Source organism: Hyla sarda, chromosome 2 (assembly GCF_029499605.1).
Source record: "Hyla sarda isolate aHylSar1 chromosome 2, aHylSar1.hap1, whole genome shotgun sequence".
NCBI lineage: Eukaryota > Metazoa > Chordata > Amphibia > Anura > Hylidae > Hyla > Hyla sarda.
Genome location: NC_079190.1, coordinates 146,089,084 through 146,104,573, shown reverse-complemented (window position 1 = coordinate 146,104,573; position 15,490 = coordinate 146,089,084). Strand labels below are relative to the sequence as shown.

The following is a 15,490-nucleotide window of genomic DNA, read 5'->3' as shown; positions in this document are numbered from 1 at the left end:
GCTGTCAGCTCCATGCTTCACCATTCACCAGCTGCAGGCATTTCAGGTCGGCAACCTATGAGCTGCAGCAAAGTGTTCCCCTGGTAGGCAGGCACAATGATATAAAGTCATCACTCCAGCCCAGGGATCCTGGTCCTTTGACTCATAGGCTGCAGGCCTGATGAGAACAGCTACTCTATTCATTGAGGGAACTTGGACTATATAATAAATATTGTCTTATTTTTTTCTGTTTGGCCACAAAGGCACTATGACTATTTGGGGGGGGACAAGGCATTATTTATATATAAGCATTTGGGAAAACCATTATGGCCATCTGAGTCAGATGGAGAAGAATAGGCAAAGAGAACATCTCTGATCAACAGATATGCCACCTGGGAGTCACTGGATTTAACAGTGGTGTAACCATTTATATGGATATATCTATCCTGTGTAGTGCTAGTATCTACTTCTATATGGTTGCTTTATGGAGGGAATAGTGGTTATATTGTTCTGTGCAGTAAATACAGTATATGTGGGCAGTGTGTAGATGGATTATTTTTGCCCTTGTATAGTGCTATTAGCACACTCGGGGATTTGTTATGCAGAGATAAACTATAATATATAGAAGTTATATGTGACAGGGTTGACATATCCATGGGTAGCAGCTTAAAGCAATTCTCAAGGAGCGAATACTGATGAGGAGGTACATCCAGGCCTGAGTTTTACAAGCTGATTTATAGCAACACTGGGAGTGAAGGCTAGTTACACCATTTTCTACCACACCAGGTGACACCAACTGGGGCACAGTAATACAGTAAAGCACAATACTGAAGGGACACCCACCTGGTCACTCTGATTTGGCCATTTTTGTTGCTGCTGGATTAACATGATGTAAGAATACATTCATATATATAGATATATATATATATATATATATATATATACATACACATATATATTTTTTTTTCAGGTACAGAGTGGTTGCATCCTGGAATCACGTTGGCGGGAATCGTGATACTAAATCAACCATATTAGAAATAATATTTATATGGATTATTTCAGTCATACTGGCAACCCCAGAGGCCATAGGTTTTAATATCAAACATTATGAATATAATGGACAAGACTTAAAAACCTGTATGTTCTACCCAAGCCAAATGACATTGTTCCTGGAGGTAAGCTGGAATTTACTGTACCTAAATTCTCAACATGTAGAATTTAAATTGGTAGGCAGGACATACTGTAACAGAAAAAAGTTATTCAAATGCAGGATTTCTTAGTAGTACTTAAAGGGGTACTCAGTCCCTAGACATCTTATCCCCTATCCAAAGAATAGGGAATAAGATCTCTGATTGCGGGAGGTCCCGCCGCTGGGGACCCCCATGATCTCTCCTACAGAACCACCGTTTCTCAGCTGCCCAGAGCAAGGATCGCTCTGTGGCTGATGATGAGTGATGGAGGGGACAGAGTTTTGTGGTGTCACGGCTCCGCCCCTTGTGATGTCACTCCCCGCCCCCTCAATGCAAGTCTATGGGAGGGGGCATGGCAGCTATCACTCCCCCACCCATAGACTTGCATTGAGGGGTGGGGTGTGATGTCACGAGGGGGCGGAGCTGTGACATCACGATACTCCATCCCCTGCATTGCCCATTGCTGAGAAACGGGGGTCCTGTAGGAGATATCGCGGGGGGCCCCAGCAGCGGGACCCTCACGATCAGACATCTTATCCCCTATCCTTTGGATAGGGGATAAGATATCTAGGGGCAGAATACCCCTTTAAAGTGTACCTGTTGAAAATAAAAATTTGACATCTCTTAAGGGCGTGCCAAAATTTTTATTAGTTGGGGTGTTTAAACCCTGACTGATCACTAGAACTGCACGCTACAATAGACTTGTATTAAGACTGTCTCACTTACATGCAGTAATTATTAGTACAATCAAGGCATAAAAATAAAATTCATAATTTTATTTTTAGTCTTAGTTTTATTAATAAAAATAACTTAAGCCATTGGCTATCCAATTGGATTCCTCAAGTATATTGCACTGAATTTCAGTGTTATCTCTTCACTCCTCATACTGTATCTATTACACAACGTGACTTTCAGGTCTGTGCAGTGATAACCCTGAAGTGGCAGCATCCTCCAGTATCTCCTACCCTACAGGTCTTTAAGGTCTATAGTGTCACGCAACACTGGTAGGTAAAAAGTTTTCAATTGTTGGGTTGACCCCATGGGTTAATCACCCTCACCAAGATATACAACCCAATGGGAAACTCTGTCATTTCTTTTTTTTTTTTTTTAGAGGATACTACTTCATTGGCTTAGCTATGTGACACAGAGTTAGGAGAGAGATGGCAAGATATGCACTTTTCCCAGCTTGTTCTAGTGATTGCACGGGGTCTGAACACTCCAACTGATCAAAACTTTTTTTTAAATAACAGTGCCCATTAAAAACCCTCAGGGAAAGCAGCTAACAAAGGGTATATTGATAAAAGAATTTTTACATCCATCTGCCAATAGGGTATGGAGTTTGATGACCGCTGCACAAAGAGGAATGCAGAAAGGTGCAGGTAATTAACGTAATTATGTATCAGGAGATCTATTGTCCTTTATCTCTACATATTGCATTTATCTTCCTTTAGTTTTACAAGACCTTCAAAGATCCATGGCTTTTCAGCATCTATTTCTGCCTCCCTTTGCTTGTTACTGCAATGTTTTATACTCTGATGACATTTGAGCTGCTACGCAAGAAAAGTGGAATTACAAATTCATTGAATGACCATATAAAACAGGTAAAGTACTAGAGCATTTGCCTTTAACTGCAATGTTTATCAGTCATGTATAAACTGCAATGCTTTATAGAAGCGTTTCCCAACCAATGTGCCTTTGGCTGTTCAGGCATGCTGGGAATTGTAGTTTTGCAACAGCTCAGGGCACACTGGTTGGGAAACATTGCTTTAAAGTACCAACATGAAATATATTTTGAAGATAACTTCCAGTAATTTACATTCTTGGGGTATGTTCACACTAAGGATTTGTAGCTGAATCTCCACTCCGAATTCAGCGAGCAGAGATTCAGCCTGGCAACCAGTGGCGGCAGTAGGACTGCGCGACACTGCGCCGTCACCATTGGTGGCTATGCAGTGCTCGCGGACTTCCGCGCAAAGAATGAACATGAACAATTTCAGCGGCGATATTGTCTGCCGCTGAAATTCCGCAGTGTGAACGGGTCTCCATTCAATGTGCAGAATTTCACTTGCAGAATTCCGCTCAGTGTGAACAGACCCTTATGTTGTATACACACGTTTCATATTTCTGTTGACAGAAAGATATTAAAGGGGTACTGCGGGGGGGAAAAAAACATTTTTTAAATCAACTGGTGCCAGAAAGTTAAACAGATTTGTAAATTACTTCTATTTAAAAATCTTAAATGATGGAAGTATTATCAGCTGCTGTATGCTCCACAGAAAGCTCTTTTCTTTTTTAAATTTTTTTCTGTCTGACCACAGTGCTCTCTGCTGACACCTCTGTCCATGTCAGGAACTGTCCAGAGCAGGATCAGTTTGGTATGGGGATTTGCTCCTGCTCTGGACAGTTCCTGACATGGACAGATGTGTCAGCAGAGAGCACTGGGGTCAGACAGAAAATAAATTTGAAAATAAAAGAACTTACTGTGGAGCATACAGCAGCTGATAAGTACTGGAAGGATTAAGATTTTTAAATGGAAGTTATTTGCAAAGCTTTTTAGCTTTTTGGCACAAGTTGATTTAAAAAAAAAACACAGCTTTCCACTGGAGTACCCCTTTAAGTAAATGATTTTATACAACTATAATGGAGCAAAAAAGTATTTAGTGAGCTAACAATTATGCAAGTTCTCCCACTTAAAAAGATTAGAGAGGCCTGTAATTTTCATCATAGTTATACCTCAACTATGAGAGATATGATGAGAAACATGCAGATCTCCTCTAGAGCAGTGATGTTTTGGGGCTGTCACTTGGCAACACGGAGTTTCAACTCCCTCCCAAGGTTTTCTATGGGGTTGAAATCTGGAGACTGGCTAGGCCACTCCAGGACCTTGAAATGCTTCTTACGAAGCCACTCCTTTGTTGCCCGGGCAGTGTGTTTGGGATCATTGTCATGCTGAAAGACCCAGCCACATTTCATCTTCAAAGCCGTTGCTGATGGAAGGAGGGTTTCACTCAAAATCTCACAATACATGGCCCCATTCATTCTTTCCTTTACACGGATCAGTCAGCCTGGTCCCTTTGCAGAAAAACAGCACCAGAGCATGATGTTTCCCCTGCCCCCCATGCTTCAAAGTAGATATAGTGTTCTTTGGATGCAACTCGGCATTATTTCTCCTCCAAACATGATGAGGTGAGTTTTTACTAAAAGTTCTACTTTGGTTTCATCTGACCATATGACATTCTCCCAATCCTCTTCTGGATCATCCAAATGCTCTCTAGCAAACTTCAGATGGGCCCAGACATGTACTGGCTTAAGCAGGGTGAAACGTGTGGCAGTACTTGATTTGAGTCCCTGGCGGTGTAGTGTGTTACTGATGGTAGTCTATGTTACTTTGGTCCCAGCATTCTTCAGGTCATTCACTAGGTCCCCTGTGTGGTTCTGAGATTTTTGCTCACCATTCATGTGATCATTTTGACACCATGAGGTGAGATCTTGCGTGGAGCCCCAGATCGAGGGAGATTATCAATGGTCTTGTATGTCTTCCATTTTCCAATAATTGCTCCCACAGTTGATTTCTTCACACCAAGCTGCTTGCCTATTGCAGATTCAGTCTTCCCAGCCTGGTGCAGGTGTACAATTTTGTTTCTGGTGTCCTTCGACAGCTCCTTGTTCTTGGCCATAGTGGAGTTTGGAGTGTGACTGTTTGAGGTTGTGGACAGTTGTCTTTTACACTGATAACAAGTTCAAACAGGTTCCATTAATACAGGTAATGAGTGGAGGAGAGAGGAGACTCTTAAAAAAGAAGTTACAGGTCTGTGAGAGCCAGAAATCTTGCTTGTTTGTAGGTGACCATATACTTATTTTCCACCATCATTTGCAAATAAATTCTTAATAAATCAGACAATGTGATTTTATGGATTTTTTTCTCATTATGGGGGACATTTATCAATGTTTGCTTATGTATTCCTTTTTTAGTAATTTTTTTCTTACAATTTTTTTTGCTTAGGTGCAATTTATTTATCAACCTGTTTCAGCCTGTTGATAAATTTCTTTGACATAAGCAACTTTTTTTTTTTTTTTTTTGCTTTGGTAGTGGCTTTTTCTGCTCCATGTATGAGCTGGAGTAAATTTAGTAACTTTTTTCATGCCATGCGACTTTTTTTTACGACTTTTGCACTTGATAAATCTCTGACCACTGCAAGTCAAAAATCACTTTTTGCTTTGGTAAGCAATATTTTCTTTTTTGCTTAGGACACTGCACAATCAAAAAGTCGCAGAAAAAAGAGAATAGTCGCACTTGCGACTTTTTTGTGACAATTTTAAGCAAAAAAAATCTACTAAATGCTTTGATAAATGTCCCCCTATGTCTCTCATTGTTGAGGTATACCTATGATGAAAATGACAGGCCTCTTTCATCTTTTTAACTGGGAGAACTTGCACAATTGGTGGCTGACTAAATACTTTTTTGCCCCACTGTAGGTCCATATGATTACAATGATACCCAATTTTATATATATATATATATTTTTTTTTTCTACTATTAAAAAAATATGGGGGACATTTATCATCATGTCTCTTTAAAGGTGTGTAAAAGCATCACATTTATCAGTGTCAGTGTCATTTGCAGTGTTTTACAGCGTATGGGAATTTGGTTTTCATTTACTTTATGAAGACCATTTAACCCTAAAACATTTTATAATTGTGATCGACTGTGCTTGAGTTCTAGTGCAAAAGAAAATATAGCAATAAACTGAATTATTTTAAAAATCCTATTTATATTTTCTTTTCAGAGACGTGATGTTGCTAAAACTGTGTTTTGCCTAGTGCTGGTATTTGCCATTTGCTGGCTACCTCTGCATCTTAGTAAGATGATCAAGTTTATATTTGACTACAGAGGATACACCATGAACTGTGAACTTCTGAGGTAAAGTTTCCTTTTACAGTAAAAGTAGCTATTTTTCATTTGTGATCACTATTTGCATTTGTGTTATTAGACATAATGTCTTGTAACAAACCACAATAGTTTTGTTTTCCTGCCATTTGAATTTAAACGACAACATTGAGGTGGATATTCAAAGGCTTTAATGCATTATTTAGTGTATTCTGCATCACATTTGGTTGAAATGTTATTAGCGCCACATTTTTAGATAGTTTAAACAGGATTTTTACTTTGCATCATGGGCACCACTTTTTTTTAGGGGTGTGTGGCCCCAATAAAAGGGTGTGGCTTAAACGGCATAAAAAAGTGATACTATGGGCAAAAAATTTTTGATGTTAACTGAGCCAGTTAATAGGTGGTACAGACTAGAGACGTGCATTGGGATTGGGATCCTGTGGGACCCGTGGGACCCAACCCAAAACCCCTTCCCTAAGAAAAGCTTGAGCCCCCCCCCCCACCTTTACCATTTTTAAACTAAAAAAGCTTGAGTATCCCCCCCCACCTTTCCCATTTTTAAACTAAAATAATGTTAAAAAATAAAATTTTAAAAGTATGTGTTATTGCCGTGTGTGTAAATGTCTGAACTATTAAAAAATAGTGTTATATTGCACGGTTGATGGCATACAAGTAAAAAAAATTATAAAGTAAAAAATTGTGCATTTTTGGTCACTTCATATGCCATAAAAAAATTATAAAAAGCAATCAAAAAGTCCCATTATAACAAAAATGGTACCAATAAAAACTACAGAAGTACAGTTTAAACTTAAGAGAGGAGGACGGTGCACTCCACTACAAACTGTATAAGCCTACAGAAACAAGTGGGTAGCTTTGGCTGGCCTTTCACAGTAACTAGGCCCAAATTAGTTTAACAGGAAAATATATAAAGGACACCAGGTAGGTGTACATACAGTTTAAACTTAAGAGAGGAGGACTATGCGGTCCACTACAAACTGTATAAGGCTACATAAACAAGTGGGTAGCTTTGACTGGCCTTTCACAGTAACTAGGCAAAAATTAGTTTTTCAGTAAAGAATTGATAAAAAAAAATTAGTTTTTCACTAAGAGAAAAAAAACCTACACCATGTAGGTGTACGTACAGTTTACAACTATGAGAGTTTGACAATACGCTCAGCTTAAAACTGTATAAGTCTACAGAGACAAGGGTGTAGCTTTGGCTGGCCTTCTACAGTTACTAAGCCAAAATTAGTTTTCAGGAAAACAATACCTACACCACGTAGGTGTACGTACAGTTTAAACTTATGAGAGGAGGACTATGCACTCCACTACAAACTATATAAGGCTACAGAAACAAGGGTGTAGCTTTGGCTGGCCTTTCAAAGGAACTAGGCCTAAATTAGTTTTTCAGGGGGAAAAAACGACACCAGTTAGGTGTACGTACAGTTTAAACTTATGAGAGGAGGACTATGTGCTCCACTACAAACTGTATAAGGCCACAGAAACAAGTGGGTAGCATTGGCTGGCCTTTCACAGTAACAAGGCCAAAATGATTTTTTCAGGGGAAAAAAATTACGTACAAAAACCACGTACGGTTACAGAAACAAGGGTGTAGGTTTGGCTGGCCTTTCACAGTTACTAAGGCAAAATTAGTTTTTCAGGAAAAAAAATAAAACACCACCTACGTATGCATATAGTATGTAGAGCTGGGCGGTATGACCAAAAATGCATATCAAGGTATTTTTGCAAGTTATGGCGGTTCCACAGTATTTAGCTGTATTTCCCCTCCATGAGGAACTAATCATATATGACCCCCAGGCGCTGCTATATTTCTCTAACATCCCCACCCCTCCCCTCTCCTCCAGGCCGCGGCACTTTAAAATGAATGACTTGGGGTCCGCGGAGCTTTAAATGAATGACTTGCGGGCCGTGGTGCTTTAAGTGAATGACTAGCGGGCCGCGGCGCTTTAAATAAATGACTTGCGGGCCGTGGTGCTTTAAATGAATGACTTGCGGGCTGCTGGTGCTTTAAATGAATGACTTGCGGGCCGCTGCGTTTTAAATGAATCACTTGCGGGCCGCGGCGCTTTAAATGAATGACTTGCTGGCCGCTGCGTTTTAAATTAATCACTTGCGGGCCGCGGCACTTTAAATGAATGACTTGCTGGCTGCCGGTGCTTTAAATGAATGACTTGCGGGCCACGGCGCTGGAAACCATTAAAGGAAAGCTATCAGAGGTTTTCTCCCGCACTATCCACAGATACTGATGGATAGTGCGGGAGATGCTGATTCCAACAAGCCCTACCTTGCTTGGATCCGCCCGGCCGTTCGCCAGCAATTTTTGTTTTATTCTATGTGTATATCTTGCTGTAACTGGCACGGGCGGGGCTACTGCAGGTTAACTGGCACTGATGTCAGCGCCGCTTATGAATATTCATCCCCCCTCCCTCCAGTTCTCCCTCTCTTTGCCGCTCCTAACTTCGGCGAGGGGGGCTGAATATTCATAAGCGGCGCTAACGTCAGTGCCAGTTAGCTGCAGAAGCCCCGCCCATGCCAGTATTCAGTATGAACCGGTATACCGCCCAGCCCTAATAGTATGTAATGTAGGTTATGGTATGAATGTTGCAGAATTTTCTCATTGATTGTATTGTGACATCCCCATGGGTTATGCACAATCCCATATCGTATGATTTATAGCATATAGACGGATTGGTAATGATGGGTATATGTATGGATTTTTATGGACCATCTCAGAATAATTCCCTGTATTATTATAATTTTTTAAAATATTATTTTTACATTATTGTTTTTGTATAATATTGTATTGTATAATATATGTATTTTTGGGAATTGTTGAATAGGTTATACTTATGGTTTGGAAATAAAATGAGTTTTGATATTGATTGTTGCATTTGGACACTCTAAGGCCATCTGGGGAACAACAGATATATAACTAATGTATGAGACTACACTACTTATCATAGTATCGGGTTTTATCCCGATACACATGCGCAACTATCCCGGTGCGCGCACGCCGATACTTCGGGTGGAGGTACGATCCTCACGTGTCTGGTAAGGGCGGATGTCGTCATGATCACATGACGGCAGAAGCCTGGTGACGCTGCAGGATGTGAGTGTCATTTCCAGCAATCGGCTTGTGCGCCGATAGGTGGGATGGCACATAAATAGTGAGGATAAGATGAGCAAACATACCTCCTAACGAAGTGGGGCAACCCACGAAATAACATCCGTTGAGGGTGCATGGGGTCCCCAGATGGCTACGGGTAATATGCCTGCAACAGGTAATGGACATTTTTAATAACTTGTGATGCACTGTTATAGAAATGGATTAGTTTCATTATGTTGATTCTATGTATGGAGGCACAATAAGCTAATTGTGCATATTCCCACCATTGTGATTTATGTGACGGGGACACCTGTGCTTTATGGGGTACATGTGTTTTATGGGATAGCAGTTGTCTGTCTTGCATGCAATGTGATGTTGTTATTTAATTAATTTTTTTTAATAAAGTTAATCTTTGGTACAAATAAGTGGTTATTTTTTGAGGTGACTAGTGTAAGTTATATATGCTATGTATGCACAGGTTTCACTTATGAGAGGACAATAAGCTCCGCTACACAACCTGTATTAGGCACTGTAATCAGGTGATATATGATATATGGTTTTCGTGCTAACCCTAACTGGCCCCTGTTAGCTTTACAGTTTTTGTACAACCAAGTGCATCAGTACAGAATCGTTGTGTAGTACAGCCCAGTACAGTATTATTAGGCACTAATAGCAGGTGACAATGGCTTTTAGTACTTTGCCTAACTGTCCCCTTTAAGCTTTCGAGTTGCTGTACACAACTGCAGCAGTGGAGTCGTTGTGTATTATACCCAAAAGTGTACTTTGTCTCTCTCACTGTCAGTGCTTTTATGCACTGATTTGGGCTTGTGGTGAATCACTGCTGTGAAGCAGTTTTTTCTGTACAATGCACACAATGCTCTATCTCTCCCTGCAATAAAACGCTGAAGTGACTGGCCACAAGATGGCTGCCGATTATATAGGGCTGTGACATCACAGGGGTGACTGGCTGCTTATAGGCTGCATGCTGCATGTGATTCAAGGTCCTCCCGCCTACCCCCTGTTACGCCGAGCGCTCCGGGTCCCCGCTCCTCCCCGGAGCGCTCGCAGCATCCTCTCATTCGCAGCGCCCCGGTCAGACCTGCTGACCGGGTGCGCTGCAATATCACTCCCAGCCGGGATGCGATTCGCGATGTGGGAGGCGCCCGCTCGCGATGCGCATCCCGGCTCCCGTACCTGACCCGTTCCCCATCTGTCTTGTCCCGGCGCGCGCGGCCCCGCTCCTTAGGGCACGCGCGCGCCGGGTCTCTGCAATTTAAAGGGCCACTGCGCCACTGATTGGCGCAGCAGGCTTAATCAGTATGTTCACCTGTGCACTCCCTACTTATACCTCACTTCCCCTGCACTCCCTCGCCGGATCTTGTTGCCATTGTGCCAGTGAAAGCGTTTCCTTGTGTGTTCCTAGCCTGTGTTCCAGACCTCCTGCCGTTGCCCCTGACTACGATCCTTGCTGCCTGCCCTGACCTTCTGCTACGTCCGACCTTGCTCTTGTCTACTCCCTTGTACCGCGCTTATCTTCAGCAGTCAGAGAGGTTGAGCCGTTGCTGGTGGATACGACCTGGTTGCTACCGCTGCTGCAAGACCATCCCGCTTTGCGGCGGGCTCTGGTGAATACCAGTAGCAACTTAGAACCGGTCCACCAACACGGTCCACACCAATCCCTCTCTGGCACAGAGGATCCACCTCCAGCCAGCCGAATTTTGACACCCCCCTTGCCGCATTCCCAGAGTTCCTTGCCCCATGTCTTCACATGTGGATTCGCCATTATAGATGTCCTAGAGCCTGGACCGCACTAAATGGAGTTTAATGAAGCGATTTGCGCTATAGAATCACGGCGATATTCGGATTTGTTGCAAAGTGAATTATTTCTGAAATATGTAATGATTTCGGATTTGTCAGATTCGCTCATCCCTAATTACAATATGTCGGTCATATAGTTCTATTTAAAAAAATTATACTTTTTTTAGTGTTTCAATTGGACAGGAATGTTTAGCATTGTTATGCATAAAAACAAATATAACGAATAATATATGGGGGGTGGAGTTGACCTAATTTGTGTTATACCTTTGTACCTTTGTTTGCTATGTGAAATATTGCATACAATTTATATACTGCCTGTGCTTTCTTCTTTTTCATTTACAGTTTTTTCTTATCAGTCAATTACATTGGTTTGAACATGGCTAACTTAAATTCCTGTATTAATCCAATTGCACTTTACTTGGTCAGCACAAAGTATAAAAACTGCTTTAAGGTAAGATTGAATTTTAGTATAATTTATAATAAAGTACAATCCTTTATGCACAGTAGTAGGCTTTTTTTTTTTTTTTTAATACCTTAAGTTAAGATAGTTAAAACTTAAAAAAAAATAAAAATCTACTCCCACTAGCGGGTTATATGTTTTGGATAAATTACTTATTGGATTATGATCTATGGGATAAAGATGATGATGAGTGTATTAAATATCTTTAACCCCTTGCCGCAAATGGATGTTCAGTAACGTCCATCTGCGGCTCCTGAGGTATGACGTGCGCTCAGCAGGTGAGTGCGCATCATACCCAGTGGGTCCCGGTTGCTATAAGCAACCAGAACCCACGGCATTGCCGATCGGGCTTATGTCCGGCATTAACACTTTTGATACAGCAATCAAACTTGATCCCCACGTCTAAAACTAAAGAAAACATTGCCGGTTAGCTCAGTGGTGCTGTTCGGGACTGCTGCGGTGAAATCGCGGCATCCCGAACAGCTTGCAGGAAGCAAGGAGGATCTCTACCTACCTCCTTGCTGTCCAATCGCCGAATGACTGCTCCGTGCCAGAGATCCAAGCAGGAGCAGTCAAGCGGCAGAAACACTGATCCCTGCTATGCTATGGCATAGCATTGAACAGTATGAGAGATCCATGTTATGCATGTTACAGTCCCCTATGGGGGCTATAACATAAAAAAAAAAGTGGAAAAAAAACTAAATAAAGATAATTTAACGCCTCCCATAATAAAAGTTTGAATCACCCCCCTTTTCTCATCTAAAAAAAAACCTGTGTAAAAAAAATAAACATATGTGGTATCTCCATGTACGTAAATGTCTGAACTATAAAAATATACAGTTAATTAAACTGCACAGTCAATGGTGTACGCACAAAGAATTCCAAAGTCCAAAATAGCGTATTTTTGGTCACTTTCTATATCAGGAAAAAAAATTAATAAACAGCGATCAAATAGTCCGATCAATACAAAAATGGTACAGCTAGCGCAAAAAGTGAGCCCTCATACCGCCCTGTACGTGGAAAAAAAAATCTAGTTGTAGGGGTCAGAAAATGACAATTTTAAACGTAGAAATTTTCCTGCATGTAGTTATGATTTTTTCCAGAAGTACGAAAAAATCAAACCTATAAAAGTAGGGTATCATTTTAAGCATATGGTCCGACAGAAAGGTGTAATTTTTTCCGAAAAATGTACTGCGTAGAAATGGAAGCCCACAAAAGTTACAAAATGGCAGTTTTTTTTTTCAATTTTGTCGCACAATGATTTTTTATTTTTTTTCACCGTAGATTTTTGGGTAAAATGACTGATGTCTTTTCAAAGTAGAATAAGTCATCATATGGATTTTAAGGTGCAAAATTGAAAGGGTAATGATTTTTAAAATGTAAGAAGGAAAAAATTTGAGTGCAAAAATGGAAAAACGCTCGGTCCTTAAGGGGTTAAACTGGGTGAGTTGCAATATTATATAAATAAATGTAACATATTTTTATTTACTAAATATTATGAGATTGAAAGTAACTTAGCTATGAAACAGACTGTCAGTGCTACAGACTCCTTGCCTTTCATGATGTATATCCCCTGCGGTCATGCTGATGTCTGCCATTAACCCTTCAGATGCCATGATCAATACTGACCACGACATCTAAAGTATCTGGAGGCTAAGGGGACTCATCGGACCACCAGCAGTGCGATTGCTGGGGTCAATTAAGTCAAGGGTGCGGCCAGAGGTCTCCTTTCCTCCTCCTTGACATCTTGTGGGACCAAACTGTATAGTCTGCCTTTTATTACTTTAGCACACTATACAAATGGATTGAAAATAGCAAACAACAATAATAGCAATCAATAGTAATAACAATATATATTTTCCATTCTGCAAATAAAATGTAAAAAAAAAAAAGTAAATTAACATTGTCATAGAAAATTTAAATATAATGTTAATGATCTGGTACTCTAAATGGCATAAATGTAAAATTCCACAGTTGTCCATTAATAAGTCGTATTAATAAAAATGATGATCATGGCGCAAAAAATAGCCCTCATACAGCCATATATATGGAAAAATTAGAAAGTTACAGGGGGTCAAATGAGGACTATTTAAACATGCTTTTTTAAGTTTGCCCTTTTTTATTTTTTAAAGCAGTACAATAATAAAAAAAAATGTAAACATAGGTATTGTTGGATTATATTGGTCCAAAGAATAAAGATGACATGGTTATCTGCATAAAAACAAAATTAGCAAAATTGCATGGGTCTTTTCAAGTTTCTACCACAAATAATATATTTTTTTCATTGTGCCAATGAAAGGAGTCATTTAAAGGTTCAACTGATCCCACCAAAAAGCAAGCCCTCATATGGGTCTGTGGATGGAAAAGTAAAAGATTTATGGCAACGAGGAAAAATGAAATGCAAAAATGAATATTGGCTGTGTCCGCAAGGCCAACATGGGCTGTGTGCTTAAAGGGGTACTCCACCCCTAGACATGATAGGGGATAAGATGTCTGATCGCCCCCTGAGGGGGCAGGTGTGACGTCACATGGGGGCGGAGTCGTGACGTCACGATCTTTCGTCCCCGTGGTCGGGATGGTATTAGCCTGAGGGCCTCCAGCAGTTCCGGAAGCCGTTACAGGTGGGTGCCGCATGGTAGAATGCGGGGGTCCCCAGTGGCGGGACCCCCGCGATCAGACATCTTATCCCCTATCCTTTGGATAGGGGATAAGATGTCTAGGGGTGGAGTACCCCTTTAAAGGGTTAAGACTAGAGTGAGCACTGAATAAAGTTATTTTCTGCGGTCCATCCTGGTATATATTTATTTTCAAAAGTTGCTCTGCCCAATACCACATTGAAAATATACAGGTATCAAAAAGACTCCTGCATAAATACTGGCTCATTTTAAAATTGTTCATACTTTCTTTTTTTTTTTTTTTTTCAGTCATGTTTATGCTGTTGGTGTCAACCTGAAGATTTAAAAAATGTGGAAGATAAACAGTCATGTATCAAATTCAAAGGTCATGATCATTCATATGAGACATTCAACCAAGCAAATAAAGACATTCTCCATGAAACAGAGAACATATCAATGTGATTTCAATACTGTGGCTTATTCCACCAAATCCTTTCTTTGCAAGAGAATATGAAATGATAAGCTGGATTTCAAGTTGCAGCACTAAAAAACATACTACAAAGACCAAAAAAAACTACTCAAGAGTGCATCAGCTCTTACCAACACTCCACTCTCATTGGTCATCTAGGTTTAAAGGGGTACTCCCCTCGAAAATATTTTTTTTTATATCAACTGGTGCCAGAAAGTGAAACAGATTTGTAAATTTCTTCAACTAAAAAATCTTAATCCTACAAGTAATCTTAATCCTATCAGCTGCTTTTATAATCAATAGGAAGTTCTTTACTTTTTGAATTTCCTTTCTGCCTGACCACAGTTCTCTCTGCTGACACCTCTGTCCATGTTAGGAACTGTCCAGAGCAGGAGAGGTATTCTATGGGGATTTGCTTCTACTCTGGACAGTTCCTAAAATGGACAGAAGTGTCAGCAGAGAGCACTATGGTCAGGCAGAAAGGAAATTCAAAAAGAAAATAACTTCCTGTGGATCATAACGGCAGCTGATAAATACTGGAAGAATAAGATTTTTTAATAGAAATAATTTACAAATCTGTTTAACTTTCTTACACCAGCTGATTTAAACAAAAATCTGGTTTTAAATATTTTTGGGGGAAAAACTGTCAAGTGCTTTAGTCCAGAGAAATGTCTAATTTCAGTTTTGTACTTTTTTATTTTTTTTTTTTTACATAAGTATTTTTCTTAAAGGGAATCTGTCACCAGTATCACCCACACTAACCTGTTGTACAGGCTTGTAGTGCGGATGGCACAGATAACAATGCTACTTATCAGTCCACACTCTGTACCTCCATTTTGCCGCAATCCTGGTTATTAAGTACAAGCAAATGACCTGCTTAGTGCACTGTCACCGTTCCCAAGCCCCTAGTGCACCGTGACGTACAGCTGGCATCTTTTTGG

The 15,490-nt window shown here is 40.4% G+C and overlaps 1 protein-coding gene across 2 annotated transcripts in view; it reads left to right on the top strand.

Annotated features, from left to right (window-relative positions):
* Window positions 1-14,789, top strand: part of EDNRB (endothelin receptor type B) — a 110,902-nt gene extending 96,113 nt beyond the window's left edge. For both annotated transcript variants that reach the window (XM_056560472.1, XM_056560471.1), the window contains 5 exons: window positions 950-1,154; window positions 2,621-2,770; window positions 5,957-6,090; window positions 11,348-11,456; window positions 14,390-14,789. In XM_056560472.1, coding sequence (XP_056416447.1) covers window positions 950-1,154; window positions 2,621-2,770; window positions 5,957-6,090; window positions 11,348-11,456; window positions 14,390-14,542 — 751 coding nt within the window. In that variant the 3' untranslated portion in view covers window positions 14,543-14,789. The remainder of the gene's footprint in view (window positions 1-949; window positions 1,155-2,620; window positions 2,771-5,956; window positions 6,091-11,347; window positions 11,457-14,389) is intronic.
* The last annotated feature ends 701 nt before the right edge of the window (window positions 14,790-15,490 follow it).